Source organism: Cucurbita pepo, chromosome 8 (assembly GCF_057944985.1).
Source record: "Cucurbita pepo subsp. pepo isolate OVF chromosome 8, ASM5794498v1, whole genome shotgun sequence".
NCBI classification, from domain to species: Eukaryota; Viridiplantae; Streptophyta; class Magnoliopsida; order Cucurbitales; family Cucurbitaceae; genus Cucurbita; species Cucurbita pepo.
In genome coordinates, this window is record NC_141805.1 from 2,271,473 (window position 1) to 2,292,585 (window position 21,113).

The 21,113-nt window shown below is 33.7% G+C and overlaps 2 protein-coding genes and 1 long non-coding RNA gene across 5 annotated transcripts; 1 reads left to right on the plus strand and 2 right to left on the minus strand.

Annotated features, from left to right (window-relative positions):
• Window positions 1-1,344: 1,344 nt before the first annotated feature.
• On the minus strand, window positions 1,345-2,367 carry LOC111800920 (glycine-rich protein). The gene is made up of 2 exons (XM_023684839.2): window positions 2,136-2,367; window positions 1,345-1,904 (listed from the first exon to the last, which is right to left on the minus strand). The coding sequence occupies exons 1-2, from the start codon at window positions 2,327-2,329 to the stop codon at window positions 1,478-1,480; spliced, it is 621 nt and encodes a 206-aa protein (XP_023540607.2). The 5' UTR covers window positions 2,330-2,367; the 3' UTR covers window positions 1,345-1,477.
• A 1,287-nt stretch (window positions 2,368-3,654) lies between these two features.
• On the plus strand, window positions 3,655-10,244 carry LOC111799768 (uncharacterized). 3 transcript variants are annotated; one of them, XR_015422147.1, is made up of 6 exons: window positions 3,655-3,947; window positions 4,027-4,091; window positions 4,450-4,492; window positions 6,670-6,778; window positions 9,398-9,453; window positions 9,836-10,244. It is a non-coding gene; the product is annotated as an uncharacterized LOC111799768 (long non-coding RNA). The 3 variants fall into 3 exon arrangements; XR_002815889.2 differs by having other exon boundaries at window positions 9,806-10,241; XR_015422146.1 differs by lacking the exons at window positions 6,670-6,778; window positions 9,398-9,453; window positions 9,836-10,244 and having other exon boundaries at window positions 3,661-3,947; window positions 4,450-4,639.
• Window positions 10,245-11,008: 764 nt separating this feature from the next.
• On the minus strand, window positions 11,009-15,376 carry LOC111800064 (putative pectate lyase 8). Its single transcript, XM_023683644.2, has 7 exons — window positions 15,157-15,376; window positions 14,592-14,645; window positions 13,775-13,849; window positions 12,333-12,975; window positions 12,145-12,248; window positions 11,908-12,046; window positions 11,009-11,798 (listed from the first exon to the last, which is right to left on the minus strand). The coding sequence occupies exons 1-7, from the start codon at window positions 15,261-15,263 to the stop codon at window positions 11,577-11,579; spliced, it is 1,344 nt and encodes a 447-aa protein (XP_023539412.2). The 5' UTR covers window positions 15,264-15,376; the 3' UTR covers window positions 11,009-11,576.
• Between the last annotated feature and the right edge of the window lie 5,737 nt (window positions 15,377-21,113).

The following is a 21,113-nucleotide window of genomic DNA, read 5'->3' on the forward strand; positions in this document are numbered from 1 at the left end:
CAAAATATAATTAGAGTTAATTTGAATTGAAAATATTAATAATTTATTTAAAAAAATATTCTAACAAATCTAAAAAATATTAAAATAATATTCTTACCTTTCCAATTTTATTAATAACTTTTAACTTTTTAAAAATCTAAAAAAATACACTTAAATATTTTAATTATATCTCTAAAAATATTAGTTTTTGAATATAATACAATTTTCAATATTTCTATTATTATTCATTTATGTTAATTATAAATAATTAATAAAAAATAAAATAATATAATTATGAGTCGAAAGTTTTATTTAATTTTAATTTTATTTTATATATAATTTAAATTAAACTAATTTTCTATTATTATTATTAGTATGACAAAAATAAAAATATAAATATCTTGGACCACTAGATCTGCCACTAAGAGTGGAATTCTTTATATATTTATTGAAATGAAATTAGCACCATCCAAATACATGGCTTTATTGTAAGTCTTAATATTTTTTTTATTAATTAGTTTTAAATTATATCCAAATACATGGCTTTATTGTAAGTCTTAATATTTTTTTTATTAATTAGTTTTAAATTATATTATCTAATAAGTACAAGATTATAACTAAGTTAATATCATTTTGTTGTTGTCATATGAGCGTAGTTGAGTGAATAAGGTATAAATTACTCTCCCAAATTCAGAAGGTTATAGAAATCAAAATTACGAATATAATATTCAATCAAAAAGTTAAAGTTACGATTATAATATGAATGCACCTACTTATTACGTCTCAAAATTAAACTAGGTTTTAAAACAAAACCTTTGTAGTCGGAATGATTGAGATTTTGGATAAAAAACTATTTTCAGATTAAACTAAAGTGTAATTATATTTATAAATGGTTTTATAAGTAAAATGGTTTTTTTTAATTAATTTATCCTAATTATAAATAATTAATAATTTTTTTAAAATGATTTAATTAATTTTAATTTTTCTATAATATTTAAATGACAGTAATTTCAATCTTAAGCAAGGAAAAGGGAAAATTAGAAGGTTAAAAGTTAATAAAAATATAAAAATTTATTTAAAAATACAAAATAATTTTGTTACATTGACTTTTGAATTTTTTTCAGTTAAATTTTGAACAAAATTTTAAAAATACATTTATAATGGGATGAAAATTATTAATAATTTATTTTTAAAATATGGTTAAAAATTTAATTTTAATTTTCAAATTTTTATTAATAACCTTAATTTTTAAAAACGTTCTTAATATATAAATTAAAAATCTAGCCAAACTAATTGGTTAGATTTAAAAAAAAAAATTAAAATTGGAGAAATTATAGATCTTTCCTAAATATAATGAAAGTCGCATAGGGAAAAGAAATATTTATTTATAAAAAAACACGTGGAATGCATGCAGTCATCCAAATCAGCAAAGTTTTTACAAACACAATCAAAACGCTACCACGGTAATACACGTGGAAATTAACATTTTAACATTAATTTATGGCCGAACAGAGCCACCAACTGGAACGCCGCCTGCTCCGCCGTCTCCACTGCCGCCTGCTCCGCCGATTCCGCCAGTTCCACCGTTCCCACTGTCACCGCCGCCGGATCCTCCGACTCCATCAGCTCCTCCAAGTCCATGTCCAGGTATACCACCGATTCCGCCACCTCCGCCAAGTCCATGCCCAGCTATACCACCTATTCCGCCAGCTCCACCCAGTCCATGCCCAGCTAGACCACCTATTCCGCCAGCTCCTCCAAGTCCATGCCCAGCCACACCACCTATTCCACCACCTCCACCTCCTCCTCCGCCGCCCATACCGCCGAGGCCACCCGGGTTACCAATTCCGGCGAAACCTCCAATCCCACCAAATTTTCCGATCCCAGCAGAGCCACCCAGCATCGGCATACCCAACCCTGCATACCTGTTCAATTATGGATTTCAAAATTTTAAAAATTAAAAGAAATGAATTTTCAAAATTAGATAAAATTTGTTATATATTAATTTAATAATAATTTTATAAGAGAATAACTGTGAGTTTATAATCAAATAATACTGTCTACCAGCCATTTTTGAAAGCCCAAAGCAAAGTTACGAAAGCTTACACTCAATATCATATTATTATGGAGAATCGTGTTCATCTAAGAATACGTACCCGCCCATGCCAGCAAATCCACCAACTCCGCCATAGATAAAAGTCTTCTCATCACGACCAGCATCACCACCCGCCGTGGGCAACTCCGCCGCCTTGACTTCAACGGCGTCAACGAACTGCCCCTGCTCAGCACCGGGAACATTACGCGCCGCCGCAACAACAGCCAGGAAGAGCATTGCAAAGAGCTTCTCCATTATCTCTCTCTCACTCTGTATCCCTGAATTTGCATGGAGCAGTGGGGAGGGGTTTATATAGGGTGGAAAATGGGAAAAGAAACAGTTGGAGGGCGTAAATGCAAAGGCAAAGTCAAGTTGTGGAGGAGTAAATAGCAATTAAATTTAATTGCACTGTGACAATGTCATTCTGGGAAAGAGAAATTTTTAAATTTTGTTAGCAGAAAGTTGGTTGAAGTCGTTTTGAAATACGAGAAATATTTATGGAGGTGGAACGCCGGCATGTTGATTCCTTTGCATGCCCGGAATACGTCTGTTCCGTCACCATTTTTTCTATTTTAAAATATAAAAATAAAATATAAATTCATTAATATTTTATAGGAAAAAATATAATATTTTTTTAAAACTTAAATATTACACTATAGTATTATATATATATATATATATATATATATATTTATTTATTTATTTATTTATTTATTGTGAGATCCTACCGTTAATCGGGTTAGAAATCACGACTCTATAGAATGGTATGATATTGTCCACTTTGAACATAAGCTCTCCTGGTTTTGTTTTGGGCTTCTCCCAACAGGCCTTGTACCAATAAAGACATTATTCATTAACCAATGTGGGACTCACTCCCAATAATCCTTAATCTTCAACAAATGGGAGAGAGAAATGAGTGCCAACAAGACGCTTCGCCTCAAATGGGGTGGATTGTGAAATTCCACGTCGGTTGGAAATGAGAACGAAACATTTTTTTTTATAAAAGTGTGAAAACTTGTCTGTAACAGATGTATTTTAAAAATCTCGAGAGAGAAAGTACAAAAAGGAAAATATTGGATCTCCTTAGCTGTGTTTAAAAATTTAGAGGGGAAGTTGAAAGTTGAAAGAGAATAATATCTACAAATACAAAAACGACAATATTTGTGTCTGATAGTGTTTTTTTTTGGGTTGAAAGAGTTATTTTATGAATTAAATCAATTTTAAAATTCCTCCTGAATTTATTATTATTCAAAGCTGTGAATTTAAATTTTTTTAAATTATTATTTTTGTTTAGCAAAAAAAAATTATATAAATAATAAAAATTGAAACATTTATAGTAGAATATATTATAATAATTAGTTACAGACTATATTTTATATATTCGTAATCCGTGAATAATTTGATTCGTAGTATATTTTATTTTATTATTAAAATAATTTATATATTTTTTATTTGTAGGTATTAGTTGGTAGCTTGTATGCTATTTAAACAGAAGAATATACCATTTTATCCCTTTTAAGATTCAATATAATAAATTAAAAAAATAAATTAATAAAAATAAGGTACAAAATTGGGATGCTGGCGAGTCCTAACCACCCAAACCTTAAAATATGGTGAGAGTAAACCCCTCGTACCATATTAGGGTTTAAGATTTGGCGCCTCGAGACTGAAATTTTGTACTTGGAGCTCGACCGAATCATGTGATCGGGAATCAGCTAGAGCCGAGGGAAAATGGCAACAATTGCTGCTTCAAGAATTGGATCGGTGATACCTTGGCCAGTGACAATTGTGATCGGCAATGCCAAGAAGCTTGAGGAAGTTCGAGCAATCTTGAGCAGCGCTCTGTTTCTTTTTCGGTCTCTCAAGCTTGACTGTACGTTCTTTCTTTCACTTGCTTCTATTTTTTCGATCTTTTGTGTACTTGTTTGAATTTGTTGTGTTATTACAAGCAGTGTCGGAGCTGCAAGGCGAACCGGAAGCTATATCGAAAGAGAAAGCTCGTTTGGCTGCTATCTAGGTGCACATTCTTCTATATTTGTTGATAGCTCGATTAAGAATCACTTCAGATGAATAGAAGACTGAATTTAAAATTGTAAAAGTAAAAAACAAATAGTCAATGCTGTAATTTTTGAAAAAATTGATTAGGAATTCGAGTGTTCTGTTTAAGAGAAATGAAATCTAGAGAAATGATGAGAAAGAAAACACAATTTTCAAAAATAAAAAACCAAACGGTTATCAAAATGGCCTAAACAATGAAATTTAGATATATCAGTTCTGTTCTAGTCGAAGATACTAGCCTCTGCTTCAGTGCTTTGAAGGATCTTTCTCCCAGAGTGTATGTTTAGATCATTAACATGGTTATTGTCATGTTTCAGGGCCATACATGTAAGTTGCTACTTTATCAATTCCCCTGTTGAGGTGAAGTTTTGTTTATTCTTAGCATTTTGATTGAAACATTACGATGATGTCATTGAAAGATAGATATATGTTTAATAAAGTTATAGAAGAATTCAATTGAAGGCCCCGTCTGATTCTAAGGGAGAGAAGGGTCTTTCTTTGTCCAAAGTTCTTACGTGCTTGAAGAGAAGGACTTGATTTCCTTAATTACCCAAACGATAACTTTTGCCGTATAAAATTTGATCTCTGCTTCTTTGTCTCCATCTCTAAAATTTCAACAAAACTCATTGAGATCCATCCACAACAGGATCCCAATTGAGTATGCATAAGAAGCATATTTTATGTCTTTAATTCACTAAAACTCCTCTTATTGGCATAAATATTGAGGTAGCACTCTGCTGGATAGTTCTTTTTCCTTGGGATGTAATGTGGAAAAGCCGCCATTTCTTATTTGAGCATTCCCGTTGGAACAAAAGTCTGAAAGATGATTATAAAGTGGAGTAGCTTAACTCTTTCGAACGGTGGTCGGCTGGCGCTTGCTCAATTGTTAATTAATAACCTCCCTTTTTATTCTTTATCCTTTTTTAAATCTCGCAAGGGTGTTACAAATATGAGTGAATGGATGGTTAGGAACTTTTTTGTGGAATGGGGGTTTATCAAAGGGTTCTTGCAGCCATCTTGTAAATTGGGGGAAAACTTCCCTTCCCTCTTCATTATGGTGGTTTAGGTATTGGGGCTTTTCTTCAGAAAACAGCCTGTTCCTCAAGTGGCTATGGAGGTTTAACCAAGAAGAGAATGCTTTGTGGAAGATGTTGGTTCCTAGTATTTATGGTATTTATGGTATTGGAATGGTTTGAAATTGCAAAGAATAGTGATTTCTTTTTGTTTTTTGGATTTTGAAGCTCGTAGTGGGAGGAGACTAAAGTCTTGGAAAGATAGGTGGACTGGGGAAAACACTCTTGAGGCTACTTTTCCAGACATTTATGGTATTTCTATGAAACAAAAAGTTACAACTGCTGATTGCTGGAATGAATGAATGAGGGATTGGGACTTGGGCCAAAGAAGAGGGCTCTTTGGCTTATAGAAGTTCAAATACATAAGATCTTCAAATTAAGTGTGAAAATTGCGCCCTTTCTCTTACGACCCGTAGCATTTGGCTTAAAAAGGAAGAGGAGAGGAGAAGAGAAATTTAATATCAGAAGGTTTCACTAAGAATCATTGTCAATGAGTATGAAATATAAGTTTTCATTTCCCATGTTGAGAAACTTGACACTATTATGAGGTAGTGATTCTATATTGCAGCTGGCTATTGAGTATATCTATGCCAGTTAGTTTGGTTAAGAGAACAAAACTTGATCAAGTATAACGACGAAGAGGAGCGTAGTTAAGGCAAAGGGAAGGAAACATTCGTGTTGAAGTTAAGTGCAAATGCTAGGAATGCCAATTTTTTATGATAGCAATCCAGTGACCATCCTTAGAGTCCCCCAACTTAGTGAGATTATGCTTCTAAAGGGTCTAACTGGGAGTTCAGTGTAAATTCTGGTTGTAGGAACATACATACAAGTCTGGGATTGGAAATAATTTTGGGTGTTAGTGTAAGGACAGATAATTGCAGCTTTTGGTAGTTGATGAAGGAGAAGTTAGTACAATCAAGGCCAGAAGGAGAAGAAGAAGCTATTCAATTGGTTGAGATCACTTTAAATTCAGTGGTCGTGTAAATGGTACCATAGACAATCCCAAGGGTGTCTTGGCAGTCAAGAAGTTGATGATGATCAACAATGAAGCAATCTATAATTTTTTTTGTCTAACACAGGAAGCTACAGATTAATCACGGGTATTAGAATATCAGTGGTTGGACAGTGTGCTATTCCTTATTCCATTTCTTTCCTAATGCATATTTGTCTAGTTTCTTACTCATTAATGATCTCAGAAAATTTTGCTGTTCTCAAAATAACGCTATGAAAATGAGTTCTCCAGAGTCTTTCCGTGTTGCACTAAAAAATTGTCCTCATTATTTGCTCTATTACGGAAAAATTGTTCTTCCTTCTTCTCAGGGGCCCTTATGATTTTGGTTGGAATCCAATCTTTCAACAAAATGGTTATTATTCACTCACTGTAGAACCACACTACAACAAATTCGATCAAGTTATAAATAAAAGTTCTAACATATTTCTGTTGATTGCAACTTTATTTGGTAGGTATGCCGAAATGCACAAGGAAGAAAATAACAAGATATCTCATTTCTCTTGCGCTGGTGAAATCGCACTTTGCTGAAGCTAACTGTACATACCATTTCGAAGACTAAAGGTTCTCTCTATCTCGTCCCGTCATGAGTATAACAGACCAAGCCTTTTGCAGCAATGCTGATAACTAGAATTTTCTACACTAGTCAGTTTGGTTTTAATTGTAACCATCAAACCACCAGCAGAAATTGTCCTCTTTGGGTTTTCCCTTTCGAGCTTCCCCTCAAGGTTTTTAAAACGCATCTGCTAGGGAGAGGTTTCCACACCCTCATAAAAAATGCTTCGTTCTCCTCTCCAACCGATGCGGGATCTCACAATCCACCCCCTTTCGGGGCCAGCGTCCTCGCTGGTACTCATTCCTCTCTCCCATCAATGTGGGATCTCACAATCCACCCGCCTTCAGGGCACAACGTCCTCTCTGGCACACCACCTGGTGTCTGGCTCTGATACCATTTGTAATGATCCAAGCCCACTGCTAGCAGATATTGTCCTCTTTGGGCTTCCCTTTCGAGCTTCCCCTCAACGTTTAGGGTGAGGTTTCCACATTCTTATAAAACATGCTTCATTCCCCTCTTCAACCGAGGTGGAATTTCACACTAAATCTCTTTAAAATTTCAAGTAAGAAACCACACTGTGTTAGATGAGATGTGATAGATGAGAATAGTTGTCGTTCCAAATTACAACAGTAGTTGTTACTTAGACATGAATGAAAGATTAGAAGATGGATAAGAAGGAAAAGAAAATACACCACCAAGTGTCATAAAACATATTGCTTTCAAATGTCAATTGAATTAGAAATGAAAAGAGGTTAGGATGGGGTGGGAAGCCACAACTCAACATCTTTAAAGTTCATGTCTGAGGCTGAGGAGTTGCATTTGCAACTGAAAGTGAAAATTCATCCTTCTGATTGCGCTTCCTTGTACATATCCATTGGGGAAATTTTGGGCCCAGAAATGGAAATGGGTCCATTATAATACAGATTTCTATTTACAGTCCCTACAACCAAGTAGTATCCAATGGGCCCAACTCACATGCTTCCCTATTTGTTTTTTCATCCTCCAACGGTACAAATTAATACTCTCCACTGTTGTTTTTTAATATCATTTTCTGATCTGTTCATTTGGAGACCCCATTTGCCAAATGCCATCTGTTAAGACTACGACATAGCTGTCATTTAGATTCTTTCCTCAATTATTTAAGTGAAAATAATAGTTATATGATTATTAAGTTGTCTCGTGTTATATCATGTTAGGTTTTGAAAAGTCTTATTTATTTAAAGTTGTCATGTCTATCTTAATAAAATCTAATGTTAGATGCACATAGTTAGCTTTATTTAGATTGTAGATTGTTAGTACCTTTGTTTTACCTGAATTTCAATTTAGTTCTTATGTTATGCAATGAGAAGTATTCCATACATATTAATTATATTAATAAGATGTATCTTTTTTTTACCTTCAAATCTTAAATTCTTCGTTAAATTTCAAATTTGATCCTTGTGGTTTGGACTTTGGTGAATATGAGATCGCACATCGGTGGGAAAGGGGGAGCGAAATATTCCTTATAAGAGTATGGAAACCTCTCTCTTACAGATGTGTTTTAAAATCGTGAGGCTAACGGTAAAACGTAATGGGCCAAAGTGGACAATTCTCCTAGCGTTGGGCTTGAGCTGTTACAAATGGTATCAAATCCAGACACTAAGATGTGTGCCAGCGAGGACGTTGGGCCCCCAAGGGGGTGGATCGTGAGATCCCATGTTAGTTGGAGAAGGGAACGAAACATTCTCTTATAAGGGTGTGGAAACCTCTCCCTAGCATATGCATTTTAAAACTGTGAGGCTGACGACGATATGTAACAGGCCAAAGCAGACAATATTTGCTAGCGTAGGCATGAGTTGTTACAGTGAAAGTTAGAATTTAGTTCCTATATTTTTAAAAGTTAGAATTTCGTTCTTATAATGTGACAAAACCTTATAAGGATTCTAACGTTAAAGACGTTAGAGGGAAGTGATTTGTAATACAACTTAAAATTCTTTCCCCAATTCCTACCTGTTATTAGGAGAAAAAAGGGGGAAAGAATGAAAGAAAGCAAAAGAGTTGGAAGGCATGTGAGTGAATGTGGCACTAGAATGTGAATGTAAGGTGGGGTGGGAGGTTGCTTTCTTTGATTCTAATTCTATGGTGCTCTTTTGAACAGTTTATCATCAGTTGTAAAGTGGAGCATAAGCCTACCAATGTGCTGTAGAATAGTCAGTCATCAACTGAATTTAGTTCTTGGAATGAATAATAACACTTTGGAATACTCCCTTCAAACTCATTAACTGAAAGTGCGCTTTCACTTCAAAGTTTTAGGTATTAAGTTGCCTAACATTATTTGTTCATTCATTATAGCATCTATCCTTTTCCTCCTTTGCCTAACATGATTTCAAAATTAAATAGTTCATTTTCTAATTCTCTTTTCTCTTATACTTGTTTAGTGGATAAGATATTACTTATTACAAGCTCTATAGTTCTTAGTTCTTACCATATTCATATGTTTCTGTCATTAAAATGATTAATTTCTATTGGAATTCATTTTACTTCAAATATGGTCAAATGTTTGATGCCTTGTGACAAAGGGCATGAAAATTTTCTTGTATACATACTTTATTTGATGCTGACTTTGACTTTCTATTTGACCACTGCAGGATATCATTCTATTTTCAAAGGAGAGGAAATCAATGTGCATTTATTAATTATAAAGGTACTTTTTTTTTAATTAGTATTGTGTATTTAACTTTGCATTGACAAAATCAAATATTTTTTGAAAGCTGCTTATAACAATATATTGAATTCACACTATAGTGTTGTTTGGATTATTTTGTTGATCATATAAATCTTTAGAACACTAACGATAGGTTTGAAAGTGATTTTAAACCATTTTAAAGTATCAAACATGTTCTAACTCTATCCTAATAGTTTTTTCGTCAGAGTGAGTATAATTTAGTAATAGTTGATATATATCATTTTCTTTAATATCGTGATCAACTACAAGTACCTATACTCGGAAATTAACTGATTTTTTTTTCCTCCCCCACCACTTTAAAATTGAAAAGGGGTATCAAATTTGCAAGCTTTATTGGTAGGGGAAGGGCATAAAGGTGGAGAGAAAAGGGCAGCGATGATGACTTGGTAGCATGTGGGAAGGCACATGCAAGAATCATCAACTGCCTCACTAAATGAAAGTGATTGCCAATTACAAAACAACACAATCTTAGTGAGTATCTTAACTTCATTAATCACTTTTATAAAGTTCTAAAAGCCCTTCCTTTAACTCTAAAAGTTAATTTAATTGGCTACCTTTCTTTTGTTTTACAAAGTTAATTGAGTTCAAATCACCTTACTTCATTTTCTTCTTTAACCTTTTCCTTTTTAATGTAAATAACCTTGACGGTTACCGTTCAAACACGCGAATTATTAAATTATAGCGCTTGAAAGACTTTTGATTTAGTATTAGTGTTAAACCATGGTTAATTTCAAAAGTTTAAAGTCGAGTATGTATATTATAATCATTTTGCTTGTTAAAAGTAAGTTTCTTATGAACAATTTTATTTTTCACAAATTCTTTTTGTTCGAGATATTTAACAAGGTGTACGAAATGGTTAGGTTGGATTGTTAGATAGCTTAGATTTATTTCAATCATTAAAAAAATTATACTACATATTACATTAATAACTCAAATATCACAAAACCTAATATCAAATATTCATAAATCGTTGTATCACTAATATATATTACAACTATTGGAATCTCAAATATTTTTATTCTTCGTTAACAAATCTTAAAAGTAAGGTATGGTTGAGTTGTGTTGAGCTGTAAATCATATTTTCGGGTTAGTTGGGTTTATCCGACCAATAAAAGCTCCAACCCGTGATCCAAATTTGGAAAACAATCTAACTCAACTAACCCTACTCAACCCGTGATCCAAATTTGGAAAAGAATCTAACTCAACTAATCCTACTATGGTAGCTTAGATCGAATAAACCACCTCTAATAAAAGTGGAAAAGAGGAGCGAATTAACCTTTGAATTTTCAAGTAGAAAATGAATACGAAAATGAGACTAGATGGGGCCATACGTTTTTAATTTGTCTATCTATTAACTCTTTGTGTTCAAGATATTAGTGAACAAAATATATTGAGTTTTAAAACTCAACCAAATGAATTTAATTCACATCCCTTGTCAATTCCTAAATTACAACTATACCCTCCATGAATAATGAAAAAAAGAGAAAAAGTAGGTGAAAGATAGAGAAGGGCATATCAACAATATTTGCTATCATCTTCAGCAAACTTTTGCTTTGATAATTCAATGTTTGACAAACATACTATAGCTTGTATCACTAAACAGAACAAAGTGTAAAAAATAAAAATTAAAAGAAAAAACTAAAAAAAGAAGAAGAAAAAAAAAACACTCAATCATTCAATACCCTATAGGAACAAGAAGACAGAACATTACACATAAAGAGCAACAATGATAGTTTGAGGAATGGATTGGGAAGAACAGAAGTGGGGAACCAAAGAAGGGAATAAATGAAGACAAGAACAACGCTTCAGCACCTGCTTGCTGAATGCCAAATGATGTCTTTTTCAAGTTAAAGCAGGCCGAGGTTGAGCGATTTCAGAGTGTCTCAACAAACAGCAAACCGGGACACATCGAATAGGGAATCGTCTCGGCAACGAGACAAGAGAAAATGTACACTTGTTTTTTAGATATGAGAGAGTTGGAAGAAGATATGAAATGATAGAATATGGATATTGGGTAAGGCTGTTTGTAAGTAAATACTTGGAAAATTCACATATAAGTGATAGACGACGAGATCGGAATGCTAGCAGGCGTGACCTCGTCGGCAGTTAAGTGCACCGGCGTTGGCTGTTATGGAAGCAACCATGGATGAAGATTTAGCTCCCAAACTAGAGGCTCTAGCATAGCTTGCTGAGGCCCCTGCACCAGATGGAGTGAAAAAGGCACCATTCATCAATAGGTCTCCCTCTGATCTCCAATTCCAGTTTTTCCACTCAGATTCAGCTGTCTCAACCCTCTTGGTAACCTAAAGAATGTCGAGGAAGATTAGTTCTAAACCATTCGCTCTGATATCGGGTTAAATTACTACTAAACTCGAGCGGTTTTGAAAAGGTTAAACTATTAGTATCTAGTACCTCTTTTGCAAAAGGGTTGGTTGGTGCAGCATATCTGTTACCCTGGCTATTGATAGTAGGATTTGCACTACCCCCAATGGCGTACATCTCCCAGTGAGTATAATCATTGTTCACCACATGGAAGTATCCATGTCTACACCTAAATAATCCATAAATTGATCCAATTTTGTAAGATGAAAACGGATTGTTTTCTTGCTCATAAATAGCTAAACATGATCAATTATAAGATGATTGTACCTTGGCATTCTTTGGATGAGTCCTTCTCCAAAGTGATTGTAAGCAATGGTCACTTGCATTTGTTTATCCCTAACGTATGAATCACTATGTCCCAATAACATTACCTGTTCATTAAACACACAATGTGAAGCCATGTCTATGAAAAATGGCAAAAATATGAACCGAGTAGATGGATGAAGTGAAGATACCTCATTGTGGTGAGTGAAGTAATTGTTGGTGATTGTAATTGCAGTGGATCCCATGACAGCATCAACAAGGCCATCAGCACAGTTAGAGAGTGAATTATGATCGATCCAAATATGACTCGACCCAAAAATGGAAATGGCATCTCCATCAGCCATTGTTCTCCACCCAACGTGATTGGGTGAGCTCCTTACCATGGCGTTTCCAGTGGGCTTGCAGTCATGGATATTTAGACCATGGACAATAACATTAGTCACAAACTGGATGGTGATGCAAGCACCATTAGCAATGTGAACATTGGTTCCACGAGCATCAATTGTCTTGAAACTGTTCATGATCAGTTCCTGTTTCAGCTGTATCACCATGTCTCTTTTGAACACAATCCAGAGAGGTTCATCTTGGATGACGGCATGTCGTAAAGTGCCAGGCCTTGGACTGACAGGGTCGTCGTTGCCGGAATCAGTGACGACGTAGTATCGACCGTCGCGACCACCGATGGCATTTCGGCCAAAGCCAATGCCACAATCTGCAAGACGTTTGCGGTTCTGTTGCCAATTGGGGTCGCAACGCCAGCAATCATCAATGGGATTGCCGGTTCCACACGAGAAGAATCCAAGCTCCCTCCTTGCAGTGGCATTGCGTATGCTCCTGATCAAGTGTATTGTTTTTAACTGTTAACCTTCGATGTTATAAAAGTTTTACAGAATTAACTATAACAAGACCAAAACTCTTGCTTGCAGCGTCGGTGGGGTAAATTTCTTATATCTCTAAACTTAGACCAAAACAAGAACGGGATGATGGGAACCATAGAATAAAGTAATCCCATTTGTCAATTTGTGAAGGACTCTTCAGTTTGATGGATGAAAGTTTGGTGGCCATTTTCTTAGGGTCGTTGTCGCCTATTGGGCCACTCAAGGGCAGTTGCCACTTGCAATAAACTCAACCAAATCGACTTAAAAGATCATTTGCCTCATTTTACAAGTCCACATGGACTGGATAACAAGATCCTAGAAATAAATATATCCACATTAGATGTTTTCTGTTCTTTTCCGAGATAAGACCAAAAGGCAAAAGCAGAATGAAATAGACAAGAGTAATGAACGGACCCCTAGTTGGGAATCTAAGGCGTCGTTAAGGACTAAGGAGAGACAAAAGATAAAATTAGGGCTTCCAACTCAGGAATCAAGCCGAAAACCTAACGATGATGAACAGAAAAGTGGTTATGGGCAAATTATTAGTGATCTTTTTAAGGTGGGTTTGCAAAATTTGGTCAAATGGATAGGTTTACTTAATTTCCCTTGAAAATTTGATCCGAGAAGACCAGTTTCGGGGCAGTTGAGCCTAATTCACACCCAGATAGTTTCCCAATAGATAACTCAAAATTCTAGACCATAGATAGTGCAAATTGACATTTTATAATCTATATGAAGAGGAAAAGAGGACCCACATGTCAACCGCAGCAGCGACCTCTTCAGGGTTGTCCACGGCATGCTTATTACCTAGAGCCTCGACGTCCTCCAACCTGAAATTACCATCCCCATGTATCAGATCCAATGGAGAAAAAAAATGACCCAAAAGAAAAGAAGAAACGAATAATAATTTAGAACCGACAGTTAACAGGCACGATATCGATTTTGTGCAGGGACAATAATGAATTGTGACCAGGACAGGGGCACATGCAACTTCGGGAAACAGCAGTGGGCAACAAATCATAAAGCAAAACGTGGCAAACACACAAAGCGAGTGCTAGAAGAAAGAATGATGTATAATACAACGCGTTTTTTCTTTTCACATCACGTACGACAGTGTCCAATTTATTGAAAGTTGTGCGTCGCTCAAAGTGTAAAAAGATACTCGAACAGCTCGCTCGCTGCGAAAAAAACCGTTACAAGGGGCCTTTTCTCAGAGCGAATATTGAATATAGTGCGAGCGGAAGAAGTCCGTTTTCACAAACACTTTCAAAAGTGAAAATGTCAAAATCTTTTTGTCATTACAAATAACATAAAAGGGGAAAAAGTTGCAAATCTAGGTGGAGTTTTAAATTTGTTAATGGAGTAGAGGAATCCGAGTAAGTAACTGGCAACGAAATAAACAATTGAGATCCATGGATCTAGATCTAAACGATGGAGATTGGCAATAGAGTTGAGAAAATTGAAGGTGGGAGGATATTAAGTATTAACGACGGAAGGGGTTTGGTTAGGTACTGAATCTTCTGCATTTATCAAGTTCTTAAAGAAACGACGAACAAGGAAAAAAATATTCACCTCTCTGCCATTGATGCATTGCTTGAGCTCCGCAATATCTCGGTTGCTCGATTCCTGCAAAATTAATTGAAATCACAAGTTAAAAACAGAGATTAAAGTCTGAAGAAAGAGTATTCAATCTCCATTTTCCCACGCATTTTCTCTATCACCGAACTAAAATATTCGTTAGGTCAAAATATACAAATCAAGACAACAACACACTTCTGAAATGATTCCGAGGACGAGCCCTAACATAAATTCAGCGGCTCAAAGAAGAAAATCTCCGAGTGAAGCAGCATGAATGCAATGGGATTGAGTAAACACAACCACACACGAAAAATTGAAGAATCTTCGAATTCAGAAAACAACAACACTCTAAAACTTCAACAAAATCGATCGTCTAGTAACATAATGTGGCTAAAATCAATACCGAACCAGGAAGAACAACAGAGAGAATTCGGATCCCCTAAATACAGAGCAAATAACAGAAAAGGAGAGGAAATCGCCGACAGAGAACACAGATAAGAATTATGATGAACAAAACATCAACTCCAAAAATTTTAGAGCAAGAATGAGATATTCATACTCAATTTCAGGAATCTCTTTGGGAACTCTGGCAATTGTTTCGACGAACAACATGAACACCACGAGAAGAAACAACCGAATCCATCCTCCAGATTCCGCCATTGCCATTCCTTCAACTTCAATTCAATGTGGACACAAATGTTCAGAAATGAGAACGAAAATGACGAAGAAGAAGAAGAAGATGAAGATGAAGAAGGCAGTAATGGAGTCAGAGTAAGCTCCCAACGAAATGGCTTTTTTTTATAGACTTTCTTCATAAATTAAAAATTAAAAATAAATAAATAAATAAATAAACTAATTTAACCGACGTCAACACCGTTAACTCGGTTAGGTCACCTTTTTAATCCGCACACTACATTTCCAATTTTACCCTCCCAAACTCTCCGTTTTAACTTTTAACCACTGTATCACTTCGTACGTGCTGACGTCGGCGCCCACGTGCCACTTAATTTCTCCCTGTCCGTTACGCCGGACGGCCCGCAAACGTTGACCGTTTGACCATCGTACCCTTATCCGTCACGTAATCTGAGCCACCAAATATTGTTTTTCCATTAATTAAGGTATGACTATGAGTCAATTTTATATTAATATTCATTGTTTTTTTTTTTTCGTATTTTAAATTATTTTTATTTTTTTAATACACTAAATCTTAATCCAATTGACATCAGATGACCCCGACATGTTTTAACCATAACGACATTATCTACTTATTTTGAACTGCTTCTAAAAGTGAATATTATCCCACAAATCAACACGGGTCCTTATTAATCTCAAAAACGGCCCAAGACACGTGCACCGAGTTGGTTTGTGAGGATAATCTTCGCTCTTAAATGTCGTTTGAGGCAAGTAGATAACACGGTCACAACGGGTCGTCATCACCCGAAAACTAATACTGATCCTCGCTCACATACTTCCCAAGAGGTACGGTTTTTATAATTGAGCAACGAAAACTCAGTCCCATTCATATATGGTTCCAGTTCATTCATGTACTCGTCTCTTACTCTGAGAATTACATAAAATCACTCTATAAATTTAAAATTTATTTAAGATATTTATCGATCAAATATTAGAGTCACACCAACAACAACGGAAAAAACAATACCATGTTGGATTATATTTTTTATATTTACTTTATCCGTTCTAATGTTATTAGCGGAAATTAATGTTTATTTTATTATTTAAATAATTAAAAGTGATAATAAAATTATTAATTAATACATTATTCACTCAACTCAATAATAACAAAACAATCTTAATTGTTACAAAAATAAATAAATAAAATAAAATAAATAAATAAATTTGATTTGATACAAGAAAGGAGATGGGATGGAAAATGTCGGAAGGGCTGTTACGGAAATATAGTGTTTTTTAGCTAAGAATATGAGTGACAAAATGAAAATAATAAAAACAAATTATCATGATTATAATAATATTAATTAATTAATTAATTAAAATAAAATTATAATGCTTAAGGGTTGATTGGTTGACACGTAATCTTCCCCCCACCAATCACGGACCGGACATTTGAGTCACGGTTTCACTCGCCCGAGTCACAAACGTCGCGAATCAAGGGATCTTATTGGCTTACAGCTGCCAGCTTTTTAATTAAATTTAATATTTTTTTTATTATGGTTCCTTTGTTAATTTTGCCTTTTATTAATTTTTATTAAATTCACCCACCCAATATTTTATTAACCTTTTGGTAACAAAATTTAACCCATTTTTCTTTTTTACTCAATAGTTTAACTTTTTTTTTATAGTCAATTGAATTTTTTTAATTATTTGTAAAGTAATTTTTTAAAATAATAATTTACTTTTAGTTTTATTAAAAACAAAATTTAACCCTTCCAACCAAATCCCATAAATACCTCAATTTTCTAATTTTTTAAAATTTATTTATTGGAATTAAATTTTTTTTATAGAATTAAATATTTGTGACACATATTTAATTAAAGGGTATAGTATTTGCAATAATGGAAATAGATATATTTTAAATTATGTGTGATAAAAAATGACAAAAATATATTAAATAAATAATGAGCTGTTTTAAAAAAAAACAAAGTTCGTACCATTTATTACCAAAAATAAAAAATAAAAAAATAGAAAATAATTGTAATGTAATTATTGTTTCCTTTTTCTTTCCAGACAATAATTAAAAATTTCTAAAATTTCTGTTTTTCTCTCGTTTAATTATGGTACACGTGTCCTTTATAAACCAGCCAAAATTGCTTCCAAAGTATTGTACTTCTAAATAATAGCCGAAGCATTTATGTCCTGGAATAAAATAATTATTTTTTATTTAAATTACAAATTTTTAAATAATTTAATAATTTTAAAAATATAAACGGACAACACCAACCTAATTCAACTAATTAAGACATATAATTCAAACCCAGCTCAAATTTCAATTAGGTGGATCTGAGATGTTATATGTCACCGAGCCAATCAGAGAATCGAGCTTCAATCCAAGCTTCTGTTATTTATTTTTAGTTGGTGGGTTGACTCCCGTGTAATAATAAATTAAAATTAAGTCGGGTATGTTTTTTTCAATGTATTTAGAGTTGGTCACGATTGATTCTCATTTTAAAATGGGTTAAACTCGATCGATCGTAATAACACGAGACCGACCTCTTAAAATCAAACGGCTGAAATTGATTTGAAGAATATTGATCTTTTGACAGCTCAACGCGTATTCGTAGGAATAAGCACAGGCGATCCGTACCGGATTCTCGTGAATGACAGAGAAGAAGCCTAAAATTCGTGGGTCATGTGCAACCAGGCATCTGGGAGAATTTTGTTTTGTCAAAAGTAATTCCACGTGTAAATTAATTAAAATTAGTAATTACACGTGTAAATTATCCTATTGGTTAGCTCGTCTCACTATATTACACGCTGTATTTAGTTTTTTTTAATATATATTAAAGATAAAACAAAATTTCAAAAGTATGCTCTTTTGGAATGCCCTCATGTGCATTTACATTTTTACCCCTCATCTTCATATGCATTTTACACATCATTAGGATTTATAATAAGCTAAAATAATTAAATTAATTATTTATATTTATAATTTAAAAAATAACAAAATAATTAATTTTTGGACATTGTAACCAAATAGAATAATGGCAGACTATAATTGTTTATATGACCTGATGATCCGACCAACCTGAAATATCTAGATTATCGAACCCAAATCATAAAAATTGGGTAAGGTCATATATATATATATATATATATATATATATATATATTTTTCAGTTTGGGTTGTGTTAAATTTTTTTAAAAATAAAAAATTTGATTTCGATTTACGGGTTGACATTTTAACACAAAATAGGGATACAATCAACCCAACTATACCTAAGTTTAAAAAGATTAAGAATATTTAACGCTTATAACCAATGGTAGTGATGCGTTGTGACTGGTAAATGTTTGATATTTTAAACTTTATGAGATTTTAGTTACTGATGTAACACGTACAGTGGATAAATAAATAAATAAATAAATATATATATATATTTAAAGTAATTATCCAATCTAACCAATTCCAAAAATAGAGTCGAAAAAAGGGGTAAAAACTAAATTTATTTAATTAAAAGGGGTAGGAAATAAATTTTGTAACTAAAAGGGGCTAACAACAAATTTTTTGTTAATAAAAGGGTTGAATTGCAACACGCCCATCAAGGCTTAAAATTTGGTAATCTTGGCATAGGTAAAAGTTTGCATTTTTAGGCTTTATTTTCACTCAATTACATCCCTTTTTACATAAATGAAAAGCTAATTGATGGATTTTGTAGGTTTTTTTTTTTACCAAACAATAATTTAAAAATAATTTATACTTAATATATGTATTTATAATTTACTGTAAATAAAAATATTTATAAAAAAAAAAAAAAAAAAAAAAACTCGTAAACCAACCTTATCATAAAAAATTATTTATTTAAATTTTTATTAATATTTGTAATAATTTAGTCCTATATATATTTGATTATTATTATTAAGACTTAAATAAAAACAAATATTACGAATATTTGTAGTTATGTACCATTAGCTGTTCTCCTCTATTTATTTATTTATTTATTTTAAAATAAAATATAAAAAAGAAAAAAAAAAAAAAAAAAAAACCCTAATTTTCTAATCTTTTAAAAGCACAACAACAATGAATTGGGGCTTTTGAGCTGCCACCCATTCAATTAATTTCCCTCTTGCCCATGCATTGTCTCTAAATTACCTACATTCTTCTCTTTTTCAAATAATTATTGCCCCCATTTAAATGTGAATCCAATTTTGGGACCAAAAAATAAATTTTCAATTTTCAATTGTTTCCCATTTAGTTTCTTTTTAGTCCTTCATATTTCGAAAATTGCATGTTTGACCCTGAATTTGGCTTCTAATTTGTCTCTAACGTTCGAAATATGCTCTTCTCGAGACGTATAAACAAAAAGTGGAAGCAATCGGTCTTGAAGAGGATACCGATATGCATACATGCTCGCATGGAAGAACCTAGCTGAACCGGATCAAGGATTCTAACCGAGTCCGACTTACCTTCTTTGGCTGGCCCTCACCCCTTGACCGAGGTCAACCCATATGTACTTTTTCCTTTCGTTTAGCGAGATAACATACCATATTATTGGATTAAAATTATAGTGTATGTATACGTGTACCTCAAATTTAGAATACTGTGCTGTAATATTGAATATTGAATTTTGTTTTATATTTTTTTTTAATAAATAAAAGTTATCCATTAAAAAATTTTAAAATTACTCTATTAATATATATATATATATTAAATGATGAAAAAAAAACTCTCGGGAGGCACGAACAAATATAGTAAAGGCTTCTCTATCTCAACTCGACATATTTAAATTTTATCGACAAAAAATATTAATTTTAAAATTTTAAGAGTAGTTGGCATTGAACGTTCGGTGTGGATTAGATTGACAAAGGCGTTTGAGTTCACACAAGACGAGAAAACTAAAAAATAGCTTTCATTTAAAGCCTATGGTTGAATTTTGCAAACCCTTCGACCCACGGGACATAAATGCAAATATATTAATTTATAAGGGCGAGATTGCAAATAAAGTTGATAGCTTATAAAGCATAGGCCGTTTTACTTGGTGAAACTTATTTGTCATAGGCTTTATTATGCCTTTCCGATGTACGTCCCGTGTTTCCTTTGCTAATTTCAATATTTCGAGAGTGCTCGGTTTTATCATGCCGTTGGGAGATATGTTCGGTGTGTTCTTTGCTATTTTTAACGTTTCGAAAACGTTCGGTTTTAAATCTCGACTAGTTAAGTTATGCTTATATTAGGTTGTACATAAGGATGTTCATTCAACTCATAGAAGTCTCATCCCGAGCGGGGCGGGATTGCCCCATTTAGACGGAAAATTAGTTCAACAAATAATAAATTATAAAAAAATTATTTAACTCCAATTGTTTTAAAATAAGAATAATAAACAAAAAAAAAATACGGTGGGAAACTCGATCCCATCAATTCTCCGAGAGAAATCCCTATCCTAATCCTCGCTAATATAAATGAATAATTTTGCAGGGATGGGGACGGGAAAGGCTTCCGTGCCTATGCCCGTGCCCGTAGACATCCCTCCTATAAGATAACATGATACGCTTAGAACCCTTTCGCAACTAACTCTTATGCCTAGCTACCAAGGTACGTCCCTAACACAAGCTGTTTTTATCAAAATGGAGTTATACTAACCTCAGATGGTTGAAACAAGGGTAGGAATGACTCAAGAAGGGTCGAAAACCTAGAAATCAGTATACTATTCGGATGTCGAGCTGCCGAGCCACACTGCCAAGCTGAGCCGGGAGTGCAACGGAGCTGCCGATGGAGCCAAAACCGACGGGTTGCGAAGAACACTGACAGCACAGGGTCGGTTTACCTCTGGAAGCTAACTATTAAGACATTAATATCTTTGTTTTAACGTTAGATGTTCAAATTCT

Bases quoted from the DNA above. Each gene is read 5' to 3' on its own strand.
- LOC111800064 (XM_023683644.2), bottom strand. From the start codon at position 15,263: ATGGCAATGGCGGAATCTGGAGGATGGATTCGGTTGTTTCTTCTCGTG. The intron at 12,976-13,774 runs GTGGGTCCTCTT...ACACTTGATCAG, and splicing joins GTCGCTGCTGCGGTTGACAT to GAGCATACGCAATGCCACTG. The intron at 12,047-12,144 runs GTACAATCATCT...TGGATTATTTAG, and splicing joins CTCATCCAAAGAATGCCAAG to GTGTAGACATGGATACTTCC.
- LOC111800920 (XM_023684839.2), bottom strand. From the start codon at position 2,329: ATGGAGAAGCTCTTTGCAATGCTCTTCCTGGCTGTTGTTGCGGCGGCG. The intron at 1,905-2,135 runs GTACGTATTCTT...ATAATTGAACAG, and splicing joins GGATTTGCTGGCATGGGCGG to GTATGCAGGGTTGGGTATGC.